This window comes from Candoia aspera, chromosome 3 (assembly GCF_035149785.1).
Source record: "Candoia aspera isolate rCanAsp1 chromosome 3, rCanAsp1.hap2, whole genome shotgun sequence".
Lineage (NCBI taxonomy): Eukaryota > Metazoa > Chordata > Lepidosauria > Squamata > Boidae > Candoia > Candoia aspera.
Window position 1 is genome coordinate 32858742 of NC_086155.1, and position 24849 is coordinate 32883590.

At 37.6% G+C, this 24849-nt stretch overlaps 1 protein-coding gene across 4 annotated transcripts in view; it reads right to left on the reverse strand.

The window, feature by feature from the left end:
• Positions 1 to 2291: 2291 nt before the first annotated feature.
• RALGAPB (Ral GTPase activating protein non-catalytic subunit beta) overlaps positions 2292 to 24849 on the reverse strand; it is an 87441-nt gene continuing 64883 nt past the window's right edge. For 3 of the 4 annotated variants that reach the window (XM_063297257.1, XM_063297255.1, XM_063297258.1), the window contains 11 exons: positions 24458 to 24564; positions 22740 to 22892; positions 21944 to 22153; positions 20867 to 21025; positions 14061 to 14226; positions 13483 to 13605; positions 12335 to 12471; positions 11537 to 11645; positions 11160 to 11238; positions 10441 to 10589; positions 2292 to 7661 (listed from right to left, as the gene is read on the reverse strand). In XM_063297257.1, the coding sequence (XP_063153327.1) occupies positions 7468 to 7661; positions 10441 to 10589; positions 11160 to 11238; positions 11537 to 11645; positions 12335 to 12471; positions 13483 to 13605; positions 14061 to 14226; positions 20867 to 21025; positions 21944 to 22153; positions 22740 to 22892; positions 24458 to 24564 (1586 nt within the window). In that variant the 3' untranslated portion in view covers positions 2292 to 7467. The remainder of the gene's footprint in view (positions 7662 to 10440; positions 10590 to 11159; positions 11239 to 11536; positions 11646 to 12334; positions 12472 to 13482; positions 13606 to 14060; positions 14227 to 20866; positions 21026 to 21943; positions 22154 to 22739; positions 22893 to 24457; positions 24565 to 24849) is intronic. The other variant, XM_063297256.1, reaches the window with a different exon arrangement.

Genomic DNA, 24849 nt, shown 5'->3' on the forward strand with positions numbered 1-24849 from the left:
CTTCGTACCCATACCGGAGCTACCGCAACCCCCGGGACCCCAAGTGGACGCCAGTGACTGGGGACGGAAGATTGCGGAATCGTGGCCAATAATCACGGCAGCGCTGAAGGAAGCACAGGTGGCCTACAAAGAGCAGGCCGACAAGCACCGGCACCAGCAACCGACATTCCAGGCAGGGGATATGGTCTACCTATCCACCAAATTCCTGAAGTCACCTCAACCCTCGAAAAAACTGGGACCTAAGTGTATCGGGCCGCTTCGAGTGACACAGATAGTGAACCCGGTGGCAATACGCCTGGACCTGCCACACAATCTACGGAGACTCCACCCGGTATTTCACAGCAGCCTCCTGAAACCTGCAACCACCTCTCGATGGCACCCAAGCACGCCACTGCCCTCCCCAGTGATGATCGACGGCCAACAACATTTCGAAGTAAGAGACATACTCGACTCTTGCCGTCAACAGGGAACTCTACACTACCTAGTAAGGTGGAAACACTTCCCCCACCCAGAATGGGTGGCGGCGCAACACGTCAAGGCGCCAGACCTAACCCGGGCATTCCACAGGACGTACCCCGACAAGCCAAAGGGGCACCAAGCTGAACCGGCCCCTGAACACCCTTTTCCCCGCAGGCCTCCCCCCCCCCACCCGCCGCGCCCCCAGGGGAAAGGGCCCCTCAAGCCCGTGACTTGAGTAGACCTTCTCCCCCCCGGGACTCACCCTCCCCCCGCCCCGGGCCCACGAGGGAGTGACGATTGGTCACCAATGCATGCCTGGGGGCAACGCCCAGGATGCACACATGACAAATGGCATTCGCACAATGCAAAAAGATAAGGTTCCTACCTGGAGCTGAAAAGCACCCGACCAGCCACGCCTCTTCCCATGACGAACTGAGCCAAACAAGCAGGGTGTGGCCGGGGCATGCGCATCCCAGGGTGTGGTCGAGGCATGCGCACTCGGAACACACCCAAAGATGGACATGAGGTAGAGGGCGGAACAGAGGGAGGGGCGAAAACACTCCGGCGGGAAATTTAAAAAAAATAAAAATAAAAATATTTGACAGCTCTCCCGGAAAAAACCGGAAGGCCGGGGGGGGGGGCACTATTCGGACGGGGGGCAGTATGTCATGAGTGCCGTTGAGCTGAAGACATCAGCACAACGGCACACATGACAATACCTAGGAAGCAGGGGAAGGGACTTAAGATAAGCAAAGCTCGCACAACAACAGACACAGACCCCGGCCGGATGATTCAGCCATCAAGACACAAAAGAGGAAGAAGGAAAGACAAAGACAGGGTGGATCACGAGGCACACCTGAAGCTGTCAGCAAAGCGCAACGGAGATCGCCCAGCTGACAGCAATCACCGGCCGAAGGAAGAAACCGATTATGGGCAATCCCGGGGCACCAGCAGGGGCCCTGCAACCCTTCACCTACCAGCACAGAAGCATGCAGGACAAAGGGGGGGTGACGCAACCCAAAGTGAGGGGGCGCTGACCGGCGCAGGGTATTTAAACCCCGCACCGGCGCGCTCCCTTCACTCTCAGCTTTTTTCTGATCCAGCACTACGCTGAAATAAACCTGAACCTGATTTCCCTGAAACAGTGTCTGTGTTTTACTCAGCGGTAGGCAGCGCATGACACCTATACAGGTCTTCCGTATATTCTTGCCACCTTTTCTTGATCTCTTCTTCTGTTAGGTCCTTGCCATCTTTGTTTTTGATCATACCCATTTTGGCCTGAAATTTACCTCCGATGGTTCTAATTTTCCGGAAGAGGTCTCTTGTCCTTCTTATTCTATTGTCTTCTTCCACTTCCATGCATTGCTTGTTTAAGAATAATTAGTTTTCATGGCAAGAATACTGGGGTGGGTTGCCATTACCTTCCCCAGGGATCGCATTTAGTGTGACCTCTCTGTCATGACCTTCCCGTCTTGGGTGGCCCTTCACGGTTTAGCTCATGGCATCATTGAGGTGCTCAAGCTCCAGCACCATGACAAGGTAACGATCCTTTGCTGAAGCCACTAGAGTAGGTGGCTATATTAAATGTAATTGCTAGTAATAACAACACTTCACATGTCTTGGTCTTGACCATATGTAAACCTCCTTGGACAAGAGAGATGCTTGGAATCAAGGTGCTAGAATGAAATTTAAGAGAGTACAAGGCTGAGCTTCTAGGCTTCTGTTACCTGCAATGTTTTAAAGCACTACAATTCTACACCTTCATTTCTATGGGAAAGACCATTTTTTTCCCATAGGAAAGTGAGCACATAAACTAAAGACCATCAGTTGAATACATAAGAATATCTTTAAAATTTATTTGACTAATTGTGTTACATTCAGTATCTGATGTGTTTCTTCTGGACAAGGAGTTGGCATAAATACAAACAAGCCTTTGTGCCTTCTCTAAACAAGAGATAAAATACAAGAGACAGAGGAGCACAGCTTCACATCTTTGTATTTACAGTCTACTTTTACAACTTAGTGCTAGAATTATTTACAGAAAATACAGTAAAAACAAAAAATCATGTCTTGGCAACATACAGAACTTTATACATAATTGTACATGATTTTAAGCATATGGTATCTAGCCATCTCTTTCAAAGCACTCTTGAAACAACTCTTAAGATACCTTCTTATGATTGTGAACGTATCACTGAGTCATGGTTGTATTTTTGTTCCCTGTTCATCTTAAATTGTAGTCCTATAATCCTCCTGTGCCAAATGTTCAGCTGCATGACAATTGTATGCTTCCTGACTGGGAAGCAACTTCACATATTGGGCAGTCCAATTCTCAAGGCACTCCTATCTGTTCACGACCCATTGAAGCAAATAAGATTCTGAGGATTGGAAACAAGCTTTGTTTCCTGCAGCTGTGCTCCAGCTGCATTGCATACAGATTAGCTACTTACTTCAGACATGATTCCCTTCAGCTGCCACCTCTTGTTTATATATATATATATATATATATATATATATATATATATATATATATATACACACATACATACACGCACGCACGCACGCATGCTGTACATTAATAAATGGTTGAAAATCTGCTTAAGAAAAGGGCTTCATGTTTCTTAAGTGAAAACTTTTTGTTGACAGTACTAAAACAGACATTTTTTATGTGGAAGTGCTATGAAGATTGCATTTTTTTTCTTCCTCAATTTATACCAATATACTGATCTACTGAAAGGATGGTAAGCATATCTTACGACAGAAACAGACAGGATAAATATGTGTAGCCCTAATATTGTATCTCATCAAGAGACTAGAATAAAAGAGTACAAAATGAAAAATAGGAAAGCAGCAGCATTAATGGTAGGAAAGCTGTCTGCTTTATAGATGTACAGTCTCTTTAATTACCTTGTGGAATAGTATTCAAAATAAAATTTGGAAATGTAATGGCTACCCTGAAATTTATTTATATTAGACAACTTTCTCCAAATTAATGCCCTGCAGAAGTGTTGGATTCTCAGAATTCCCAGGATGGGATGGCCAGCAACATCTGGAACTACCTTCTATCAGCTTGGGGCAGGCTAATGAAGGATGTCTGATGTCTCAGTTGATCCAAAAATTAAGTTTTCAAATGCAACTATTTTTGACAGGTCTAGACAAAACATTTTATTGCAATCAATCAACAGCTCTGCACAGAAAATAGAAAGTTACCAGTGCATTTGGAAGCCTTCTCAACTATACATAGAAAACAGACAACCAGCATCTGTACAGAGGACCACATCATATGCATTATCTGGGAGAATGCAGTGGAAGCAAGCCCTTATACATTTCTTTTAAACACTCAGTACTGTTTGATGCAATTTCTGTTGCATATTCTGCCTTATCATTTTTATCAGCAGTATTACAAATAGGCCTCAACACCAAGACATTTTATGTAATAATAAACAGATTTAAATTAGGAAGATTTATGCAAATAGATTCAGGGCAGTTTGCCTACTTGAGAGGTTTTTGAAATCTACTTAAGGCTGCTTAAACAAATAATAAAGTCCAATCAAGCCATGGGGATAAATTTAGACATACAGAAGAAAAAGGAACTTGTGGGGAAAGGAAAAAGAAACAACCTCTTTACAAGCTAAATGTTTCTTGTGGTTTCATAGAAGAGTTTAACAGACTAAAATTTATTTTGCTGAGTTATAGATCTTTAAACTTGAATGGATAGTTAAAGGCAATTTATTTTAAGTCTTGCCCTGTTTCTAATTAGTTTAAAAGTCATTGTAGATTTTTCTTTTTCACCTGTTTAATTAAGATGTTATATTAACTAGTGGGTTTGTCCAGAGTACATATATGATTCAAACAATTATAGCTATGTCAGCAATTGATGTATATATGCAGACACTCAATTGTTCAATGTTCATTACAGTTTTTGTGGTAGCCATGCATTGGTCATGCCGTTTAATCTAGGGACTAAATGTGACTGGTCAATTTATAGAGCTAAACAGTATCTAAGCAAGTCTACAATTAAGTTAGTGCTCATGCACTGGATTAATATTGGCAAGTCTTCAGTATCAAATACAATGTGCGATATAAAAGCCTATATACCTCAGGATCCTCATTGCCCTTGCTATATGTAGTTCCAGTCCGCCTATTACTTAGAAACCTGCTAGACTTTGGAATTAATTTTATTGTATGTCCTTATTTTCCAAATAGGTACATTTGGACCTACCAAAACAATAATCACCACCTTGCTAATTCAATGCTAATTCAATCTTGTCTGTTGCTGAATCTTCTCTAAAAACTATTATTTTTAGGGTCACTTTCCTCTTCAAAAAGATCACAATTTGTAACACTAAAGAATAAAGGTTATCCCTCTTAGAGTAGCGAACCATTCTCATCACTAATAGTTAGAAACCAGCTGCAAAGTATTTTTACACACACACACACACACACACACAGTCAAAGGTAGTAACTTTTTCAACTTCTCTTCTTGCAAATTGGTCCACACTTGGACGTTGTTATTTCTTTGGCATAACTTTACTATAAAGAAAAGAGGAAAGAAAAGACTCCCACTGTTGTTTGTCCCAAAATACTTTTTCTTGGAATTTTAGTAGTTAAAAAAATAACTTTTGCAGGCAAACTGGATGAATAGAGTTTGCCTGCCCCCCTGGCCTGAAAGCATCTCCTTACATATCAGTATTTAGAATGATATGGATCTAAAAAGGAACCGTCATATGTATGTTTTATACATATGGTTCCTTTTAATTCTATGCCATGTGCCCTGGTAAAACTGGATATAAAAAAGGAAAAGCACAATTTATGAAGTGTTTTGCAAAAGATTTAACTGTTGCCAGCAAGAGTAAGAGAATCAATATTCACATTTTGTGATATACACTTACTTTGCTATAGAAAATGAATTTACCATAATAATTAATTTTAGAATGGGAAGGGACTAACAATATAACACACAGCTAAAGTTTCACTTTCTGGAGATGATTACTGGCCATTTGTTCATCAAAGTAAGTCAGCAGAAGAGATTATCATGTTTAAAACCAAAATAATGCATAAGCTCCCTACTAAGTATCCAAGGCATATTTAATATTACAAGTTCCTTATTCTTTTAGATTTATTCTCTAAATCAGCTTTGTTTCAATAGCAGAGAGTTACTAGACTATTTATTACCTTGATACATAGGTGACCAGCCCTAAATATTATGGGGCTATTACGAAGTTAATCCAGTGACTTTGTGGCAAAGTGTTTAATTTCCTACTTCTGCAGCACTGTTCTATCATTAAATAGAATTTTTTAAAAATTCTGATCTATGTTAGGATGGTTGAAAAAAAAGGAAACAAAAGAACAAAGCACCAAATTGTGCTGGAAAATCAGGAAGTGAATTCTTCTGTATCTCCTGATATATTTATTTAAGTATCTCCTGATATATTTATTAAAAATTACAATCCATTGAATCAATAGGAATTATTTTCAAATCCAGGTTCATAGGATCTTTTTGATTGCTTACCCATGCTCCCCAGAAAGATCTGTCCCTGAAATATTCTGGATACTCTCTGGGAAGAAATTATTTACATTTACAACATGTGAAGGTTAATTTTTAGATGTGTTAACAAAAGTTCTCTAAAAGCATTTATATCCTGCCCTATGTCTACTTCAGCCATTAATTATATCATCTTTGGAGCTATGCAAAGATTTTCAAGGCTTGTAGACATTATAAGAATCTCATGCTTGGCATCCACCAAAAATTGTAGACCCTGTTAACTTTTAGTAGTACAGAACATAGCAATCAATGCAATGAAGGAAGACCATCTTTCAACCATTATGCAACATGTATTTTGTACAAATAGGTGTTCTGATGTTATTAGTCCAGGGGTGGGGGAGTACATTGGCATGAGTGCTCAGTTTTTGGCAGAATCATCTCTTCTAATGTCAATTCTAGTATTCTATACTTGCAACAAGGGCCAAAAAAAGTAAAATTTTGAGAATTACAATTTTTCTGAAATATGTAGCTAGCCCAATGATTTCAACAACAATTTTATGACATATTAAATGTGTGTGTTCTTTATTTCCCTTGACGTTAGACAGTGAATGTTTGCCAAGTCCTGCATTCAGCTGAAATGAGTGAAAGCATGATTGTGATTCTGAAATCTGTAATTTAGGTTTCTAGTAGTAGCTAGTTTTCATGTGTGAGTGTGTAGGTGTGTTTACATGTACAACACACATCCAACTGTACCAAATTCCATAACAAGGGTTTTGCTTGTCTCTCAAAAAATTGTGGAGGATAGCTCAGATGTCAGCAACCCAGGCATATTCCAAAACTAACCACAGAACAAGGATGAATGGTTTATACTCCAAAGAAAGTATTTTTGCTTCTCTCTTCACTTAAGCCAATGGCTCAAGATTTTTATTCTAGACAGACTAGCAGAAGATAAAGACAATAACAACTTACAAAGATAAAACATTTAGCAACCAGTCCATGGCTTTGGAAGTAGAAGACAAGATCCAAACAGAATTTTCTGGTTAGATGTTAAATAAAATCATGTATCCAACCTGCTTGTAAAGGAAAAAGCAAACCAAGCAGCCAGACACAAAAATAATTTATCTAAAATAATTTGCCCTTGAGTCTAATCTGGTAGAGAAACCAAATATGAAACTTCAGGTGTTAACTCTATGCTCAGAATCTGGCTTTTTTTTTTTTTTTGTGAACATGGAAAATCATGAGAAGTGTAGTTAACCTTCTATTTGCTATACATCCATTATATTGTCTATTAATAAATAATTATTCATTATCAAAGCTTGTCCCTCTGCAGCATCTGAAGGTGTGATGATGTGCTCAGAAAAACTGCAGGACTGGAGCCAAAGGCAAGTCCTCTTTATTTTCTTGAGTAGAAGCAGAAGTCATGCTCAGAATGTGGTTTACACCAGAGGTCGACAAGTGGGAAGATTATATTTCATTGTTGCAGACACCAAGCTGCAATTTAATTGTTCAAAGAAAGTCCTGGTCTAAGGATTACAGTTTTTAAGTCCAACCTCTTGAAAAAGAGAGGTATAAAACTCTGGTTCCAGCTGTTTGTTTCTGTATTTATTGACAATGTCAGCTATTTTCTGTTTTCGACGTACATGAGGGGGATTGTATGAGTCACTTTCCAACCTTTTTCTTCGACAAATATTTATTACTGTCTGTCTCACTAAGAATCCTTAAACAAAAAAGGAACAAAGTTAATACAGTTTATTTCATTCAGGAATATGAATATGAATATATATATATATATATATATATATAAAAAATAAATTCCTTTCATTTTTATTCTAACGATTTGAATATATAGCCAAAACATCAACAATAAACAACAGATATCAAATTATGTTATATTGTTTGCTAGATACAATGACAGATACAGGAGGCCTTGAGAGGTAATATACAGTCAGGACCAGAAATATTGGAACAAAGATAACTGTTTTGGCATTTGGTCTCTGTACACCACCACATTGAAGTTGAAAGGAAACACACCCAGATGGGAGCAAAGTCAGGACTTTCAGCTGTAATTCAAGGGGTTTGACAAAAGTGGGGCACTAACCATTCAGGAAGTACAGCCAGTGGCACACACACACCCCCATCGTTGGTGGCTCATAAGTAATGGAACAAACCAACATCATTACAAACATAAGGATCGCCTTTAATACCTGGATGAAAATCCTTTGCAGTCAATGAAGGCCTGAAGTCTGGAACCCATGGACATGATCAAATGCTGGGTTTCCTCCGAGATGCTTTGCCAGGCCTTTACTGCAGCGGCCCTCAGCTGCTGCTTGTTTGTGGGTCTTTCTGCCTTCAGGCTTGTCTTCAGTAAGTGAAAAGCATGTTCTGTTGGGTTGAGATCAGGTGACTTGGCCATTGAAGAACATCCCACTTCGTTGCCTTGAGAAACTCTTGGGTAGCTTTTTCTGTATGTTTTGGGTCATTATCCATCTGCAATATGAAGCTGCATCCTATCAGTTGGCAGCACCTGGCTGAATCTGAGCAGCAAGTATAGCGCTATACCCTTCAGAATTCATCCTGCTACTTTTATCAGCAGTCAGGTCATCAAAAAACACCAGTGACCTGGTTCCATTGGCAGCCATACATGCCCATGCCATAACACTGCCTCCACCATATTTGACAGATGATGTGGTGTGCTTTGGATCATGAGCTGTTCCTTTCCTTCTCCATACTTTTCTCTTCCCATCGTTCTGGTGCAAGTTAATCTTAGTTTCATCAGTCCATAGAATCTTATTCCAGAACTGGGCAGGCTTTTTGAGGTGTTTGCTGGCAAAGTCTAATCTGGCCTTTCTGTTCTTGAGCATTACCAGTGGTTTGCACCTTGTTGTGAAGCCTCTGTATTTATATTCATAAAGCCGTCTCTTGACTGTAGATGTTGACAATGACATGCCTACCGCCTCAAGAGCATTCTTGACCTGGCTAGATGTTGTGAAAGGGTTCCTCTTTACCATGAGCAGAATTCTGCGGTCATCTACTTTAGTTGTCTTCTGTGGTCTTCCAGGCCTTTTGCTGTTGCTGAGCTTGCCAGTTAATTCCTTCTTTTTCAGGATGTTCCAAACTGTTGTACTGGCCACTCCCAATGTTTTTGCTATCTCTCTGATGGGTTTATTTTGCTTTCTCAGCCTAATGATGGCCTCCTTCACTCGCACAGACACCTCTTTGGACCTCATGTTGAGAGTTCCAGTGAACAGCTACCAAATGCAAATGTAACACTCAGAACCGCCTCCAGGCCTTTTATCTGCTTGATAGGTCATGGGGTACCCAGGAAACAGGCCACACCTGGCCATGCAGCTGCTTGTCAGCCATTCGTTCCATTACTTATGAGCCACCAACGATGGGGATGTGTGTGTGCCACTGGCTGTAGTTCCTGAATGGTTAGTGCCCCACTTTTGTCAAACCCCTTGAATTACAGCTGAAAGTCCTGACTTCGCTCCCATCTGGGTGGGTTTCCTTTCAACTTCAATGTGGTGGTGTACAGAGGCCAAATGCCAAAACAGTTATCCTTGTTCCAGTATTTCTGGTCCTGACTGTATAACTGTGGAATAGGTTTCATCCTATTACAGAATTAGCAATTTCATTGTCTAGTTACTTCATCCTCAATGCAGACTTATCCTAGGAAATTTAAAAGGGCTGAAGATAAGGAACCTGTTGCCCTCTAGAGACTGCTGAATCACATCATCCAGCAATCATGGCTAGCATGACTAGAGGGGAAATCCAACCCTGGATTCTGTTTCCCTACCAGTCACTGCTGCCACAGTAGGCTGTAACACTGGATAATGCTCCCATACTTGGCTGATTTCTTTCAACATTAGGAATTTGCAATATTGGAAAGACCTAAGAAGTAGTGAGGATTGGCAGGAGCAAGGTGGGAAGGATAGAGGATCTGAATCCTCATTGCTCCCGATTCTCATTATCCCACCAAAACAGTAATTACATTTAGATTGCCTTGCGCATCTGACTTGAGGTTGTACTGTGAACTGACAAAGTTGGGTTAATTGGAGTACTCCAGTAGATTTCTTGCTGTTGGAAGTTCTCACTAACATTTTAGGAATGTTATTAGTACATATACCTGTAACAATAGATCTGAAAAGTATCAGTACAAGTCCAACTTGATTATCACTTTTTTCCACATCCCCTTGGTAAGTATTTCCCCAATACTGGGAGAAAGGAGATCCAACATGGCATGAAAGCATACCACCAATTTGCTGCTTTTTCAACTATCCCCCAAAAAAATATGGTCCCCAAGAAAGCCTAGCTTCTTCACTGGAAAATTGCCTGAAAGAGAGACTTCAGCACAAGGAGAAGGAAGAACTGATAGATTTTTCAAATCAGAAGTAGTCTAGTGCTGATGTAACAGAGGTCTTTAATAATAACACATTGCATTCATAGTCCAGCAAAAGCTAGAAAATTAGTCATCAAATATTAATCAGAAAACATACCTAGAGCTCTCCTGCTAACTATCATGCCATCCACTAGAGGGATAACCATATTGAATTTTCCAGTAGCTCCTTGTACTTTTACCCTGAATAATCCAGTATTGAGGGGATGGATGAAAATCACTGGCACTTCTTTTTCAGGAGTAGCAGACCTTAAAAACCACATAAGTTACCAAAATCAACCAAAATTTAAACACATAAACAAAGCAATTGTTTTTGAAGGTTTCACTTCCTAAATAATAGAAAAAGTAAAACATTATAGCAAAGATCTCAGCTATACCATGACTTTTATTTTTCCAAGCTCAGGAGACCAAATGTAGACAGTATTACAAAGCTGATGCCAGCTATACAGCAGATGGACAGGCTGGCTTAATACACACAGATATCAGTAGGAAAGTTGGATGTAACAGAAGCAAGCTGCAAACCTAAGAACCAGAGCCCTTATGTGGCCTAGGCACAATGTACAAAATCATTAGCAAGAGGTATTAACTACAACAAGTTTAAGTATCATTAGGGAACAGTTTTCTTGCCCACATCATGAAAAATATACTTGGACATGAAGTAATGAAGCTTCCACCCATACACACTTGACTTAGGCCTATTTGTCACTATTTACTGGTTGGGACTTAGTTGTGGTAATGTCTAGCTCACAGGTTGCATATGAACAGACTATATCGACACAGAAACAGTAGCAGTCAAAAGGTAGAGAAATTAAGTTATACCTCAGTGAAGTGTTGCTATTTGTTGTAGTTTCTACTCCAGTGCTAGTCTCTGAAACCAAGTCAGAGAGAGGGAAATTCTCTGCAAGACAAGGATAACAATAAATAACAACAATACATAAATTTTCAAGTCCATAAAAAGTTGCAAGAGAACATTAAAAAAAATCTGGAAACTAAATCAAATTTGTCACTGCAGGTAGTGACAGCTAGATAATTCTGACTAATTTCAGAAAAAAATAAAGAGGACTGGAGTGGTAAGAATGTGGACAGGGAATTACCAGAAAATCCCAGGCTTATCTAAGAGAGAGGAAGGAAGGTAGGTAGGTAGGAAGGAAACCTCCTACTTCCATCTTTGTAATAAAATCCAAAGACTCACATACCTATATCATCATAACGTTCAACCCAAACCACATACACCTTGGTTTCAGGTCCCATTGGGGGAACGGCCCGACCTTGTGGCAGCTTCTTTGATCTGGAAGTTGGACTGAGCTGTTGCAAGTACAAAAACAAAAACAAATGTTTGCCAATTAATCAAAATTAGCAGTATGTATTCAGTTCTAAGAGTCTGAAGGAAATTAACAAATTTCAGCAACATATAACTTATTATGAAACAATTTACTAGCAATAAAGATCTGAAATTAAGTACTGCCCAAGACTAATTTGTATCATACACAATTGGCAACAAAAGTACTGTTACTTATTTTCTGGAAGTTCTCTCAAGACCTGGCTATGTCATCTGGTCTGGGGGTCTCAGAGGACTAGTGAAATCTTGAGGTGGCTCCCTTGCTGATCTATCTCTTGTGTGTTTTATGCTTTTTTAAACTTTTTAATTTGACTGCTTTTGGCACGTTTATTGTTTTATTATATTTCTTGCTATATGCCGCCCAGAGTCACTTCTTGTGAGATGTGCGGCCATATAAATTTGACAGACAGACAGTCAGATTTCCCTATGATAAAAAGTGTATTGGAAGAAGATATGACCTACATGCCAACTAGTGCCATTATTATGTTAAAACTGCATGGCAAAGCAGAATAGTTGGGACTCCAATCTATTAAATTCTGTTGGTTCTGCTTTCAACGGATCTTGCACAAAATTCTCACAATTTTGCTATAGATATAAAAGCTATAACTTATGTTTAAAGTACAAGTCTAAATTTATTTACACAGAATAAACTTGCCCTCTGTGAAGTACTAAGATTGTCTGTATGATTGGGAAACAGCTCAAGTGTCAGTGCTTGCTGCTTTAGTATCCCAGGTAGGAGATCCATGTTAGAATCACTTTCTTGGTCTGAGACATTGCTTTCCAATGAATCTGCTGAAACCCAAAAGAAAGAAGTTTCTTAAAACAAGAAATCCATCAACTCCAAATCCATTTTGAATGCCAAAAGTATTTTTCCAGACAGCTCAATTCACTTAAGAGCAGAAAGAGCCCAAAATGCAATTGGGCACCCTGCAATTTCCCTAGTCTGCATCCAATAGCTATATCCAGTTCCGTTATATCTGTGCAAATAATAAAATGCAAAGAGAAGAGCATGAGAAACTTTTAGTGATCCAGCTCAGTTTTTCTCAATTTTGATTGGAAGCAGCTTGACAGAAGTTTAGGCAGAAGACTTTCCCGTAACTTACTATTTAGAAACATTTTTGCATGTACTCTAACACTACTCTCCCCATAAGAGACTTTGTATGTTACTTACATGTCACAGAACTTTAAAACAAGGTAGCCTAAATGTTTGATGTTTGTATTCCATATCTGAACTTTAAGAATATGAATATTATCAAATTTGTCACCGCCCATCTCCTCCGACACACACATACGCACACACAAATACATACACACACATACATACAATTTTTAAAATATTTTTTTATCCCACCTTTATTATTTTTATAAATAACTCAAGGCAGGAAACATGCCTAATACTCCTCCCTCCTCCTATTTTCCCCACAAAAAGCACCCTGTGAGGTGAGTTGGGCTGAGAGAGAGTGACCGGCCCAAAGTCACCCAGCTGGCTTTCATGCCTAACGTAGGATTAGCATTTTACAAGAGAAGTTGGTACATATTAAAAGCTTAACAGATAATGACTTGGTGAAAGAAATGGGTGCAAACCACAGGACCATGTATCAGTTAGCTGAAACCACTGATGGCTTTCTGCAGCAGAGAGGAAAAGTAAATCTTGTTCTAGCTGACAGTGACAAAGTAAAATGGATGCACCACATATTTTTGGTATGTGTCAAGCTCCACTGCATTGCAGGATGCAGTTCTAATAAGAATGCTGAAATATTTCTCTATCATTTACAGAATCAGAGACACGTGTAGTATACTTACTTAAGGACTCCACAGGCGAAGGAACAACAAAAGCTATTTCTGTAAGAGCATCTGCGTAATACAATGCTTTCCTTTGCCCATTGAAAATACTTGCTCCCATGTCTTCTGAACAGATTACTTCATCTGAGAAAATAATTAAAATCACGGAAAAGCCTTTCAGCCCCATTCTGTACTTTATTAAAAGTGCTGTATTCTTCTAACATTTTGAAGATCAACTTATTTCCCAACCAACAGTCCCCAGATCAACAACTTGTTCTTTGGATAACTAAAAAGATTTTATATGTTGTATATGCTGCATCTAAAGATCTGTGGAATGGATGTACCTATCCCAACATAAGCATGGAAGAACAATAGTCTCAGGACACCCCACTGCTTAAATCCATGTGAGAGGAAATGGAACAATTCTGGACAATTAACTTCTCAAATCACTGCAAAATGATTACTTTTGCCCTCCACAAAGAATTCTCTGCTAAGATCATTCAGTCCACCTAGATCTTGCTCAAATGGAGAAGATGGGGGAGGGAAAATGGATCTGTTTCAATATGTTACTCTGTCCTGAACCTAAGAAAGCACCTCACCTTGCTCTGACCCCTCCTCATCACAGAAGCTGTTAATGGACCAGCTAGTTGAAACATGCCCTGTCCATCCAGGGTGCTTGCCCACATCAACGGACCATCCAAGAGATAGCAAGAACTCTAGGAAATGAGGTTGAACATTTCTGGAAGACTCTACGTTCTTCAAAATCTGGGGAGGAAAAGACCAGTATAGCAGAAAAAAGCAAAAGCTATAGAGGCAATTTCTTACTAACACTGTTGCAGAAATCAGCACTTTCTTTTGCATTTTTAAGATGTCCAGAATAGCCTTGAAGTATCAAGCAATCTGGCTGGTACAATAAATGAGACAAATAAGACTAACTGTACTATATGTGTAGTCTGTATCACCCAGGAAGGTACACTGGAGCAGTCTTTGCCATCTATTCAAACAGAAACACTACAGAATGTCTAAAGCAGATATAATTGACATTGTTTATCAGACCAGGAAAAAAGTTTTATGCCCATGCAAGCCTCTTCATATGCCCAGCTTCAGTGCTGACATCAGTTTATTAAACCAAAATTCTCATATCCTGGTTTGACATGATTTCAAAAGGATCCTTGAGTATGTTCCTCAGAACGTCATTGGAAATGCTGGCTTAATGGCTTCTGGTGGGAATGGCGGCTTGAATAGCACCTCTTCGTGATTTAGCTTTGCAAGCAAACCTGGCAGCCTGGCATTTTAGGGCTCAGGCAGGATTCCCTAGAGCCCAAAAATGTTCCCTGGATAAAGGAGAACCCTAGGAATTACCCCCGGTGTCCTTCGGACGGCTGGCCATAGCCAGAAGATCGTAAATGGAGTTTATGGATTGAGCGGTGAGGGATCAGCTGGGAGGTGGAGTGTCATCCTTTCCCAAGCCGTGCTGCAGCCATTTAAACAGACTCTAAAACTGACCACCCCATTTCTTAATGCACCAATTTTCTTGCCTTTTCTTTGCTTAAACGAGGCTTTTTGCAACACAGAGATGAGATTTCTCTTGATAACGTTTACATTATTTTTGAAACTTAACTGTTGAGCACTCCAACTTGGTTTTGTACTTTATGTTTTGGGCAAAAAGAACCGAAAGCTGAACTGTGGATTTATTTTATAGAGGCAAAAGGATGGATAGATGGATGGATGGATGGATGGATTTAATTGGTGGTATTTTTATTGTTTCCTTTTGGGATTTAACATATCTGTCCTGTTGGAATCAGAACTTTCATGGCTATTGTGAGAAAGTGAATGTTGTTGCTTTTTTCTTAATGAGTTAATTGGATACTTCCCGTAAACACCTCTAGCGGCAAGACTTTAACTTTTGAACAATCTCAGTCTCTAGTATTTTCTACTGACTTTAAGATTTGGTTGTATTGGCTAATTTTAACCACCAGAGGGAACTAATTATGAATTCTAGGAGACCACCTTGTGGTTCTGATGACAGGGAGATGATGAGAAATATGATTGATGAAATTTCTAATATCTTTAAACAATCTTTTGATGTCTTTGAGAAGAAAATGGAAAATAAATATTTTGAGAAAAAGATGGAAAGTAAATATTCTGACTTTGAGAAAAAGATTGAACATCAAATGGAAAAAACTGCTGGAGAGGTGAAACAAGTAATGGATCAAGTGGAGGTCTTAGAAACTAAGATGGATAATACTGAGCAAGAAAGAGAAAAAGAGCTTGATAAAATGACTGTATTAGAACTTAGGGACATGGATTTTTGTCTGAGACTAAGAGGAGTTCCTGAGGTGAAAGGGGGGAATATTGTTGAAAAAATCCTACAGGCTTTGGCAAAATTATTGGATTGGGAGGAAGATAGAATGGAGGATGAATTAGATAAAGTTTCTCACATCGACTCAAGATATGCAGCTGTAAATAACAAACCAAGAGATGTTTTGGTTCATTTTGCTAGAAGGAAAATAAGAGACCAGGTTTTGCAAACTCACTTTGAATCAAGATTAAATATTGACCATATTGTTTTGAAAGAGATTCCTGTAAGGATTTTGAGGAAGAGAAAAGACTATGCTTTTTTAACAGAGATTCTGAAAAAGAATAAAATTGTTTTTTGATGGGAAAGATTGGAAGGTGTAAGTTTTATGTTCCGATAGCAAAGATTCAGATTGAGCTCCATCCATAAGGCCAAGGATTTTCTTGCTAGATATGGATCTAGTTTGGATCAGGGTGTAGATGAGAAATCTGCACCTGGAACTAGACCCCAAGAATTTGCTCTACAAGGTGCAGACATGGGTGCTACATCCAAGGACTTTGATCAGATGTGTGCTTAATCATGGCTTGCACTTACTTTACTTGGAATGTGAATGGGGCAAATGCCCCACACAAAAGAATTTTTTTTTCATTATTTGAAGAAATTAAACCATGATGTGATATGCTTACAGGAGACTCCTATAAGGAAAAAAGACATTAAATATTTGATGAATAAAAAAGTGGGAGAGGAATTTATTTCTGCAGGTTTGAAGAAAATAAATGGACTTGTAATATATGTGAAACCAAAACTGAACCCATGTTTGTTTTCTGATGAACATGGCAGATATGTAGCAGTGGAAGTCAAGCTTAATGGACTTAAATCTATTGTTGTGGGGATATATGTACCAAATGAGGATAAAAGTAAAATTTTTAGACACCTTCTGAATGAATTGTCATCTTTTTCATATTAAAGCTGGTGCCTACTAGAAGATCGGAATGGTGTAACTTCCCCATGATTGGACAGGACATCTGAAAAGGAAATTAAGCTTAAACAACAAAGACTCCCACAGTCCTTTTTTGACATGATAGACAATTTCGTATTAGTAAGATTCCTGGAGATACAAAAATGGATTTATACCTTTTACTCAGAAAGACATAAATCCTTTTCAAGAATTGACATGATACAGATTTCAAATAATTTAGCCAATAAAATTTGTAAGGTTGATATTTTACCAAAGACTTTCTCTGATCATACTCCAGTAAGTTTGAAAATAAAAAGATCATCTATGGCTTTTAGATGGAGATTGAAGCTATTTTCCAAAGAGAAAACGTTTTGGTTGATTGCAAGAATTTAAAAGACATCAACTTGGACAAAGGGACTGACCTAAAAACTGTCTGGGACACCAGTAAGGCAGTTATGAGAAGTCTCTTTATTTACCATAATTGTAATATAAAAAGAAATGTCAACAAAAATGCAAACTATCCTGGATCAAATTAAAGTAAAAGAAATTGAGTTATAGAAAAACCCAGTGGATACTGGTATTTTACATCAACTTAAATTATTACACCAACAATTATCTATGTTGACTGTGAAGGAAATTGAGACAAAATTGAATTATGTTAAACAGAGACATTTTGAATTTGCCAATAAAACTGGAAGATGGTTAGCTTATAAACTGAGGAAGGAAAGAGAAAAGAAAATGGTATTAAAAATTCAAGAAGGAAATATTGAATTAATGGATAATGAAGGAATTAAGAAATTGTTCCACAATTTTTTTTTCCAATTTGTATAAAAGGCAAGAAGTTTCTCTGGAAAAGATAGATGAGTATTTGGAGAAACAAAAATTACCAAAACTCTCACTATCACAGAAATTATTAATGAACAATCCTATAACTACTTTTGAAATAGTGGAAGCTATAAAAAGAACCAAACTGGGAAAGCACCAGGTCCAGATGGTTTGCCAAGTGTTGTATTATAGGTGTTTCAAGGATCAGCTTCTTCAGCCTTTTCAAAGATTGATGAATTCTATTTTGGGCTCTGCAATGCTGGTCTCTTGGAAAGAAGCCAATATTGTACTTTTACCAAAAGAAGGCCAAGATATTACTCTAAGAATTATAGACCAATTTCATTGTTGAACAATGATTATAAAATATTTGTTGAACAATGATTATAAAATATTTGCTCAATACTGGCTGAAAGAATGAAGAAAATTTTACAGGACTTTATCTACCAAGATCAATGCCGGTTTCTACCCAGAAGGCAATTAAGAGACAATGTGAGAATAGTTTTGGACATTATAGAATATCTACAACAACACAATGAACAGCAAATAGCTCTCATCTTCTTACATGCAGAGAAGGCCTTTGACAATTTGAACTGGATGTTTATGTTCAAAGTTTTGGAAAATATGGATTTTGGAGATAATTTTATTCAAGGAATTAAATCAATTTATCTGCCCCAAAAAGTACATATCATTGTAAATGACGATTTAACTGAGCCTTGTCATATACAGAAAGGAACAAGGCAAAGATGTCCTTTGTCACCTTTACTCTTTATCTTAGTTTTGGAAGTCCTGAATAGAGACATTAGACAAAATAATCAAATAAAGAGTTTGAAGATAAAGAAGGAGGTCTTCAAACTGAGGGCCTTTGTGGATGATTTAGTTTTAATATTACAAGAGCCTTTGAATGTTGTTGAACATTTGATGAAGAAATTAAAGGAATATGGGTCATTAGCTGGACTTAAAGTAAATAAACAAGAAACAAATATGTTGACCAAGAATATGACTATACACAATCAAGAAATGTTGATGGGTAAGACTGGTTTTAAAATTGAAAAAAAAGGTCAGATATTTGCGGTTGACATTATCAAATACGAATTGTCTGTTGTTTCAGAATAACTATGTTAAATTGCGGAGTGATGTTAAGAAAGACTTGTTAAGGTGAGAAAAATTACAACTGTCATGATGGGTCAGATATCTGTGATTAAGATGAATGTTTTACCTAGAATGTTGCTTTTGTTCCAGACAATACCAATTTTGACAACAGATTTACCATTTAAACAATGGCAGAAAGGTATTTCTCAGTTCATTTGGCAAGGGAAGAAACCAAGAATCAAGTATAAATTGTTACAAGATGCCAAAGAACAAGGTGGTCTAGGTTTGCCTGATTTGAAGTTGTATTTTGTTGCCTGCTGTTTGCTATGGATGAAGGATTGGGTGACCTTGAAAGACAAGAAATTATTGGAATTAGAAGGACATGATCTCCGATTTGGGTGGCACACCTACTTGTGGTATGATAAAGTTAATAAAGATTTTAAAAATCATTTTGTTAGGCATGCCATACTGAGGGTTTGGAATAAATATAAACCAATATTGTCTCCTAATGAACCTATGTGGTTGTCCCCTCAAGCAGCTTTCTTTAGAAGAGAGATGGCAGGCAAACCAAGCTGGTTGAGATATGAAGATCTGCTGAATTTTGAGGAAGGGATAGCAAAACTTAAAACAAGGGGACAACTAGAATTGGAAGGTCATATTTGTCACTGGTTTAATTTTGCAAAATTGTCAGAATGGTTTAATTTGGATAAGAAGGTATATAATTTTGTTAATGAAAAAAACAATTTGAAATGGAACTTTGTACAAACAATGAGCATCTTATTAAGAAAATGTATAAAATGTTGTTGCAATTGAATTTAGAAGATGAATATGTTAAAGATTGTATGATTAAATGGGCTAAGAATTTTGGGTATAATATTATGCTTGAACAATGGGAGAATATGTGGAACAAAGGTATGAATTATAATTTGAAAGAGAATTTTCATAAAATGATGTACTGTTGGTATTTAACTCCCGATAAGCTGTCCAAAATGTATAATGGGGTATCAAATGTTTGTTGTAAATGTCTACAGGGGGAAGGAACTTTCTATCATTTATGATGGACTTGTGGAAAAGCTAAGAAATTCTGGAATCAAATATGTATTATTCTTCAAAAGATTCTCAAAGTGGACTTACAATTGGAACCGGAGCTGTTTCACTTGGGTTTGATGAACCAACAGTTTGAGAAGCAACATGGAACTCTGTTCTTATAAATGATAACAGCAGCAAGACTCTGATATGCTCAAAGATGAAAGGATGCACAAATTCCCTCAATGAAGGACTGGATGATTAAATTAATGGAATTGGCACAAATGCTAAACTGACAGCACTGATAAGTGTAACTGGATTTGTTTCTATTTGGAAGCCACTTTTGGACTATTTGCTTGTAATGCAAAAAAATGAAGTTTTGATTTGGAGTTTGATGATTAAATGGTTTGAATTTAGAGAAATAATGTTACTAACTGTTTAATTAATAGCAAGAGATTAACTTTTATGTACTTTTATATCTGCACTGGAGAAGGTCAGAAGCCACCTGTCTTATATGTTTTTCTGTCTATTCTTGCAAAGTTTTAGTCTTTCTTGTTTCTTTTTTTAGACTTGTATTCTATCTGTTCTATATTCTGTATTTTATATCTTGATTATATTGATTATATCTTGAAAATTAATAAAGCTCTATTTAAAAAAGGAAATGTTGGCTTAATAAAATCACTGCAACATCTCTGAAGCTAGAAATTATGGGATATGTACAGACACAAGGCTTGTTTTGGCCTGATAAACCACAACTTGTTCAACCAGGACTATTATTTCTGAATATTGTCAATGTTACATAATAGAGAATTCAGTTTCCTGAAAACCATTCTGCTTTTTAAAGGAGTTTCTACCCCTCACAGTAGTTAAGAAGTCTCAAAAGAGTTCTAAAACACCATTTTGAATAGTTGGAGAATCAATCTTAAGTGTCCCACATAACCTCTTGCCCTGAATTAGGGTAGGTTAGGAAAGAAAAATTAAAAATTATGTATGTAAATAAAATAACGAGTTACGTATAATCTCTACAGCTTGCAAAATAAACTTAGTCTAATTATCATGGCACAAAATTCTGAATGATTTCATTTCCACTGATGTAAAAACAACTTATTTCAATACTTGTAAGATGCCCTGAATATGGATTGTTGCACCCTACAGCAGACACTTGTACCAGCTGGTAACAAACTACAAGGAATCAGCCTTTTACTTACTTCTTGGCTTGTTTTTTGGCCTGCCTTCATGTAGAAAATGAAAACAGTATCAAAAGGACGACATGGCAGCAAGTCCAGATAACCAATATCATCAAAAAACCCAGGCAGAGAAGAATCAAGTGCAATCAGGTGAGGAGGTAGTCTGCTATTAGCAGGTTCCTAACAAAACAGTGCAGATGTTAATGCTAAATAACCCAAAAAGATACTCATGATGAATTAAGATAAACTACTTCAGCTTGTTAATGAATAACTGCTGTGTTGGTATACGAAAACAAAATCCAAAAGCCACAACTATGCAGTATCTTTTTCAGGATCAGCTGAAATGGCACAAAAAGGTTTACTAACTGTTAAGTTCTCCAGAACTTAGCAAGATTTTACAGAAAGCAGGGAATGGGGGGAAAAGTTCCAGATCAAGAATAAGCAACCTACATCAATCAAGAAACAACTTGCTCCCATTTTGGAGTCTCAAAAGATCCCTATTGTAAAATTCAGCAAGTCACAAATTGCAGCAGTATAATTTTTTTTTGTAAAAATAAATCCTAAAAAGGTGTTTTAAAGTTCTAATAGGTTTAACACACTATTTTGCTTAATCTATCAATCCCCTGCAAATGATAAAACATTACAGGTCTGCTCATGTCACCACATTACCATCATGATCTTTCCAACCTGTAAAGCTCAACATTTTTTGGTGTTTGGCTGCCCTTGATGTAAGTGGTCTTATTAAATGGGGGGGGGGGGGAGAACAGTGAAAGAGTCATAAAAATCAATTGTATTACTATAATAGGTAATGTAATCCCCACACAGACAACATAGAGCAAGGACCTTGTTATATATAGTATGAAGTATGGCATACTTCTCCACCCAATAGTGCAATTTTCAAGGTAGGAGTTTTATACCCAAAGATATCTTTTTCAATAATGCACATGAAACTGTTAAGAGTTTTACTATTCTACTCCACTTTATAAAGTTCTACCTATTTTGAGCCACAAGTCATTGGAATCAATGCTACCTAGTCGCTTTATTGCTTACTAATGATTGTATTTGAAGCAAACTAGACAATATCAAGTTTTCAGTCACCTTCAATGCTTCTAGTGATAGAAATCCGAAGTGAGAAAGGAAGAGGCGTGCTGTTTGGAACTCCTGTGCAGGAGGTGGCGGCTTACACTCTGTGACTGGATCAGGGAAGTTTTTCTTCCTCCATTCTTCTTCCATTTGCTGATCTATAGATTTCTCATAAAGAACTTGCTGGTCCATTCCACTTCTCAGCTTCTCATGACGTTCTTCCAGCTGAAATGTATTTAACAACTTCATCAGACATTCAAAATTGCCAAAAGTAGGATCAAGTTGTGGTGTAGAACCTCTTCTCATGACTCAAAGAATGAAACCAAGTGCCTAAAAAAAAAAAAGCTGCTGTAATTTGCTCCAGCTTTCTACCTAACAAAATTCTGACTACTGATGCTCATCAGTTGCCATGTTACAAAAATTCACCTGCTACTCAGCCCCTACATGCAGTTAAATCAGAGCCCTAAAGAAAAGAATAATTACAACCAATGTTAACAGAACCAGTATCTGACGGCCTTCGCATTTTCACAGGATATGGAAAGAATAAGGACAACAGGATATTCCATCCCAATCTGGCAAAGGCTTCCTGAAAAATGATGACTGACTTACTTATATGTCTAGTGAGTAGAGAAAGGTCTAATAGATGGGGCTGCTGAGATGCACATGTGCATCAAACACCTTATTTTGTCCCAGAAAGACTGATATGAATTCAGGCAAGAGAGTAAAAGTAGTTGTGAAGAATAACAAGAGGAACTTCTAACACATTTTGTTAAGCCACATGAAATAAATCAGGAAACGATAAATTTCTTACTTCCTCAGTAACTATCTCATGCAAGTCTGGAATGCTCAGGTCTGCTTTCACAAAAGGAATTTTGTCCACTTCCTCAGGAAATGGCCGGTGTTTCACACTGTATTTGAATCCAACATCATTTTTAGGTGTGGGACGAGGTTCTGGGACAAACAACTGTTGCAAAGAATGAAACAAACAATCTTAGGACTTACTTTAAATGTTTTAATATTATATTATTATAAAAGCAGTGAAGCAGATTGAAATAAATTTGAGGGTGACCACACTAGTAATTCATCTGAACCAAAGTAACACTTAAATAATTATTTATTATTGCTTCCCAAATATGTATTTTACCCAAAATGAGAGACACTGCTTTGATTTAGGAGTCTATTGAATTTAGCTATAATCTGAACAAGGTGAAATATTATAGCCCTATAGTCAGTTTTGTTTTTTAACATCTTTTTTGGGAATAAGATTCATAGTCATGCTTGAAGTTATCTGCATTTAAACAATTGTTGCTGGATATTCTTAGATTATGTTGGGCATGCAGGTAGATCTTGTCATCCAAGAAGGTATATGCCACGAACAACCCCAGATAACAAAGCTATCATTACTGACAACCTGAACATCAGGAGGGTTCGATTCAGAAGAGAACTGAAGAAAACTGAAAAATCACCAGCTCACTCTCTTGTTCAAGGTATGTGAATATTTGCCTCTTCCCTTGGCAGAGCTGTCTGTGTGCTTGCCAATTTTCATGCTGAATAACATGCTGAACATGCTGGAATAACATGCTGGAAAAGGGTGACCATATGAAGTCAGAATGATGCAGACTCTTGGGATCAATGAGAAATTGGGAATGGAGTTAGAAGCACAATATGTACTTCTGTGGATGTGGCAAAATGATGGTTGGGTGAAAATCTGCATGCCAAAAACCACAGATATGCAAAACTGTCTACTACAGATAATTTTGGATCTGTATTTATCAACCACATATGAACATGTCTGCAGACAATAAGATTCATCTGTATCTTTAGATATGGACATAAGGTCACATGGGTGCAAATACTATTTCTAAATAATATAAAAACAATTCAAACAATTCTTTGGAGGCTGTATTTCTGGTATATAATTTTGATTTACTACAGTGTTATTAGTTCAGAGAAAAGAAACAGTACAGCAAATACTGATTCTTCTGGAATAAAGATGAACATTGATACAATAATCATTTTAGGATTATTAGTAAATAAATATGCTTGTGATGAGTCTTTTCTTTTAAACAGAATTACCTTGATATTAACTGACATATCACTAAAGAATACTTATGTCGAAGAAATTCTAATGCCTATTTACAACTACAGCTAGGTTGGCAAAGGACAGACCGTAAGTACTATCTATTATAAAATTTTGCGACTGTTAAATGGAAGATGTGAACAACACATACTGTATATATGTATGAACATGATTTATTATCCCCTCATTTCCCAAATTAGGATGGTAATAGTCCCTAATTCAATAATCAAAGTTATTTTAGTTTTTAAAAATGTAATCCTCCATGAGTAGGAGAGGAATAATCCATGGTGCACACAGTCGGTATGGAAGTGAAACTGAAAGGGGCATTAAAACCAGTAATTCACTGCATTAAGGATAGTATAACATTAGTACTTCTACTGAACATTTTTCAGTGCTCTTTGGGTTTTATAAGAAAGCAAATTGGTTCCACTCAGAACTTTGACAAAAACCTTTTGATTTGATTTGGCTCCTCTTGGCAAAAGGCAAAGTTGTTGTGCCCATGCATGCCTTCCAGACATCCCACGGATCAGAATGGTGACTGAAGGAAAAAAGTCATCTAGGGAAGAGAAACACTTGCATGAATAACCTCCCAAAATAATAATGGTTAAAAGGATTAAATTGGGCATGTGTGAAGAAATTAAGGGAGCAAAAAGTCAGTAATACAATTGGCAGATCTACAAATTCAATAGACCAGTCAGATTTGAAGATAAGAGCATAAACCTGCTCCATGTGCAGAACTTGCATACAATTACTGGGAAGAAATTAACAGGCTTCCCCATTATATCTGCAAATAAACAGAACTTGGGATGAATATGCAGATGATACCCAACTATACATTTCC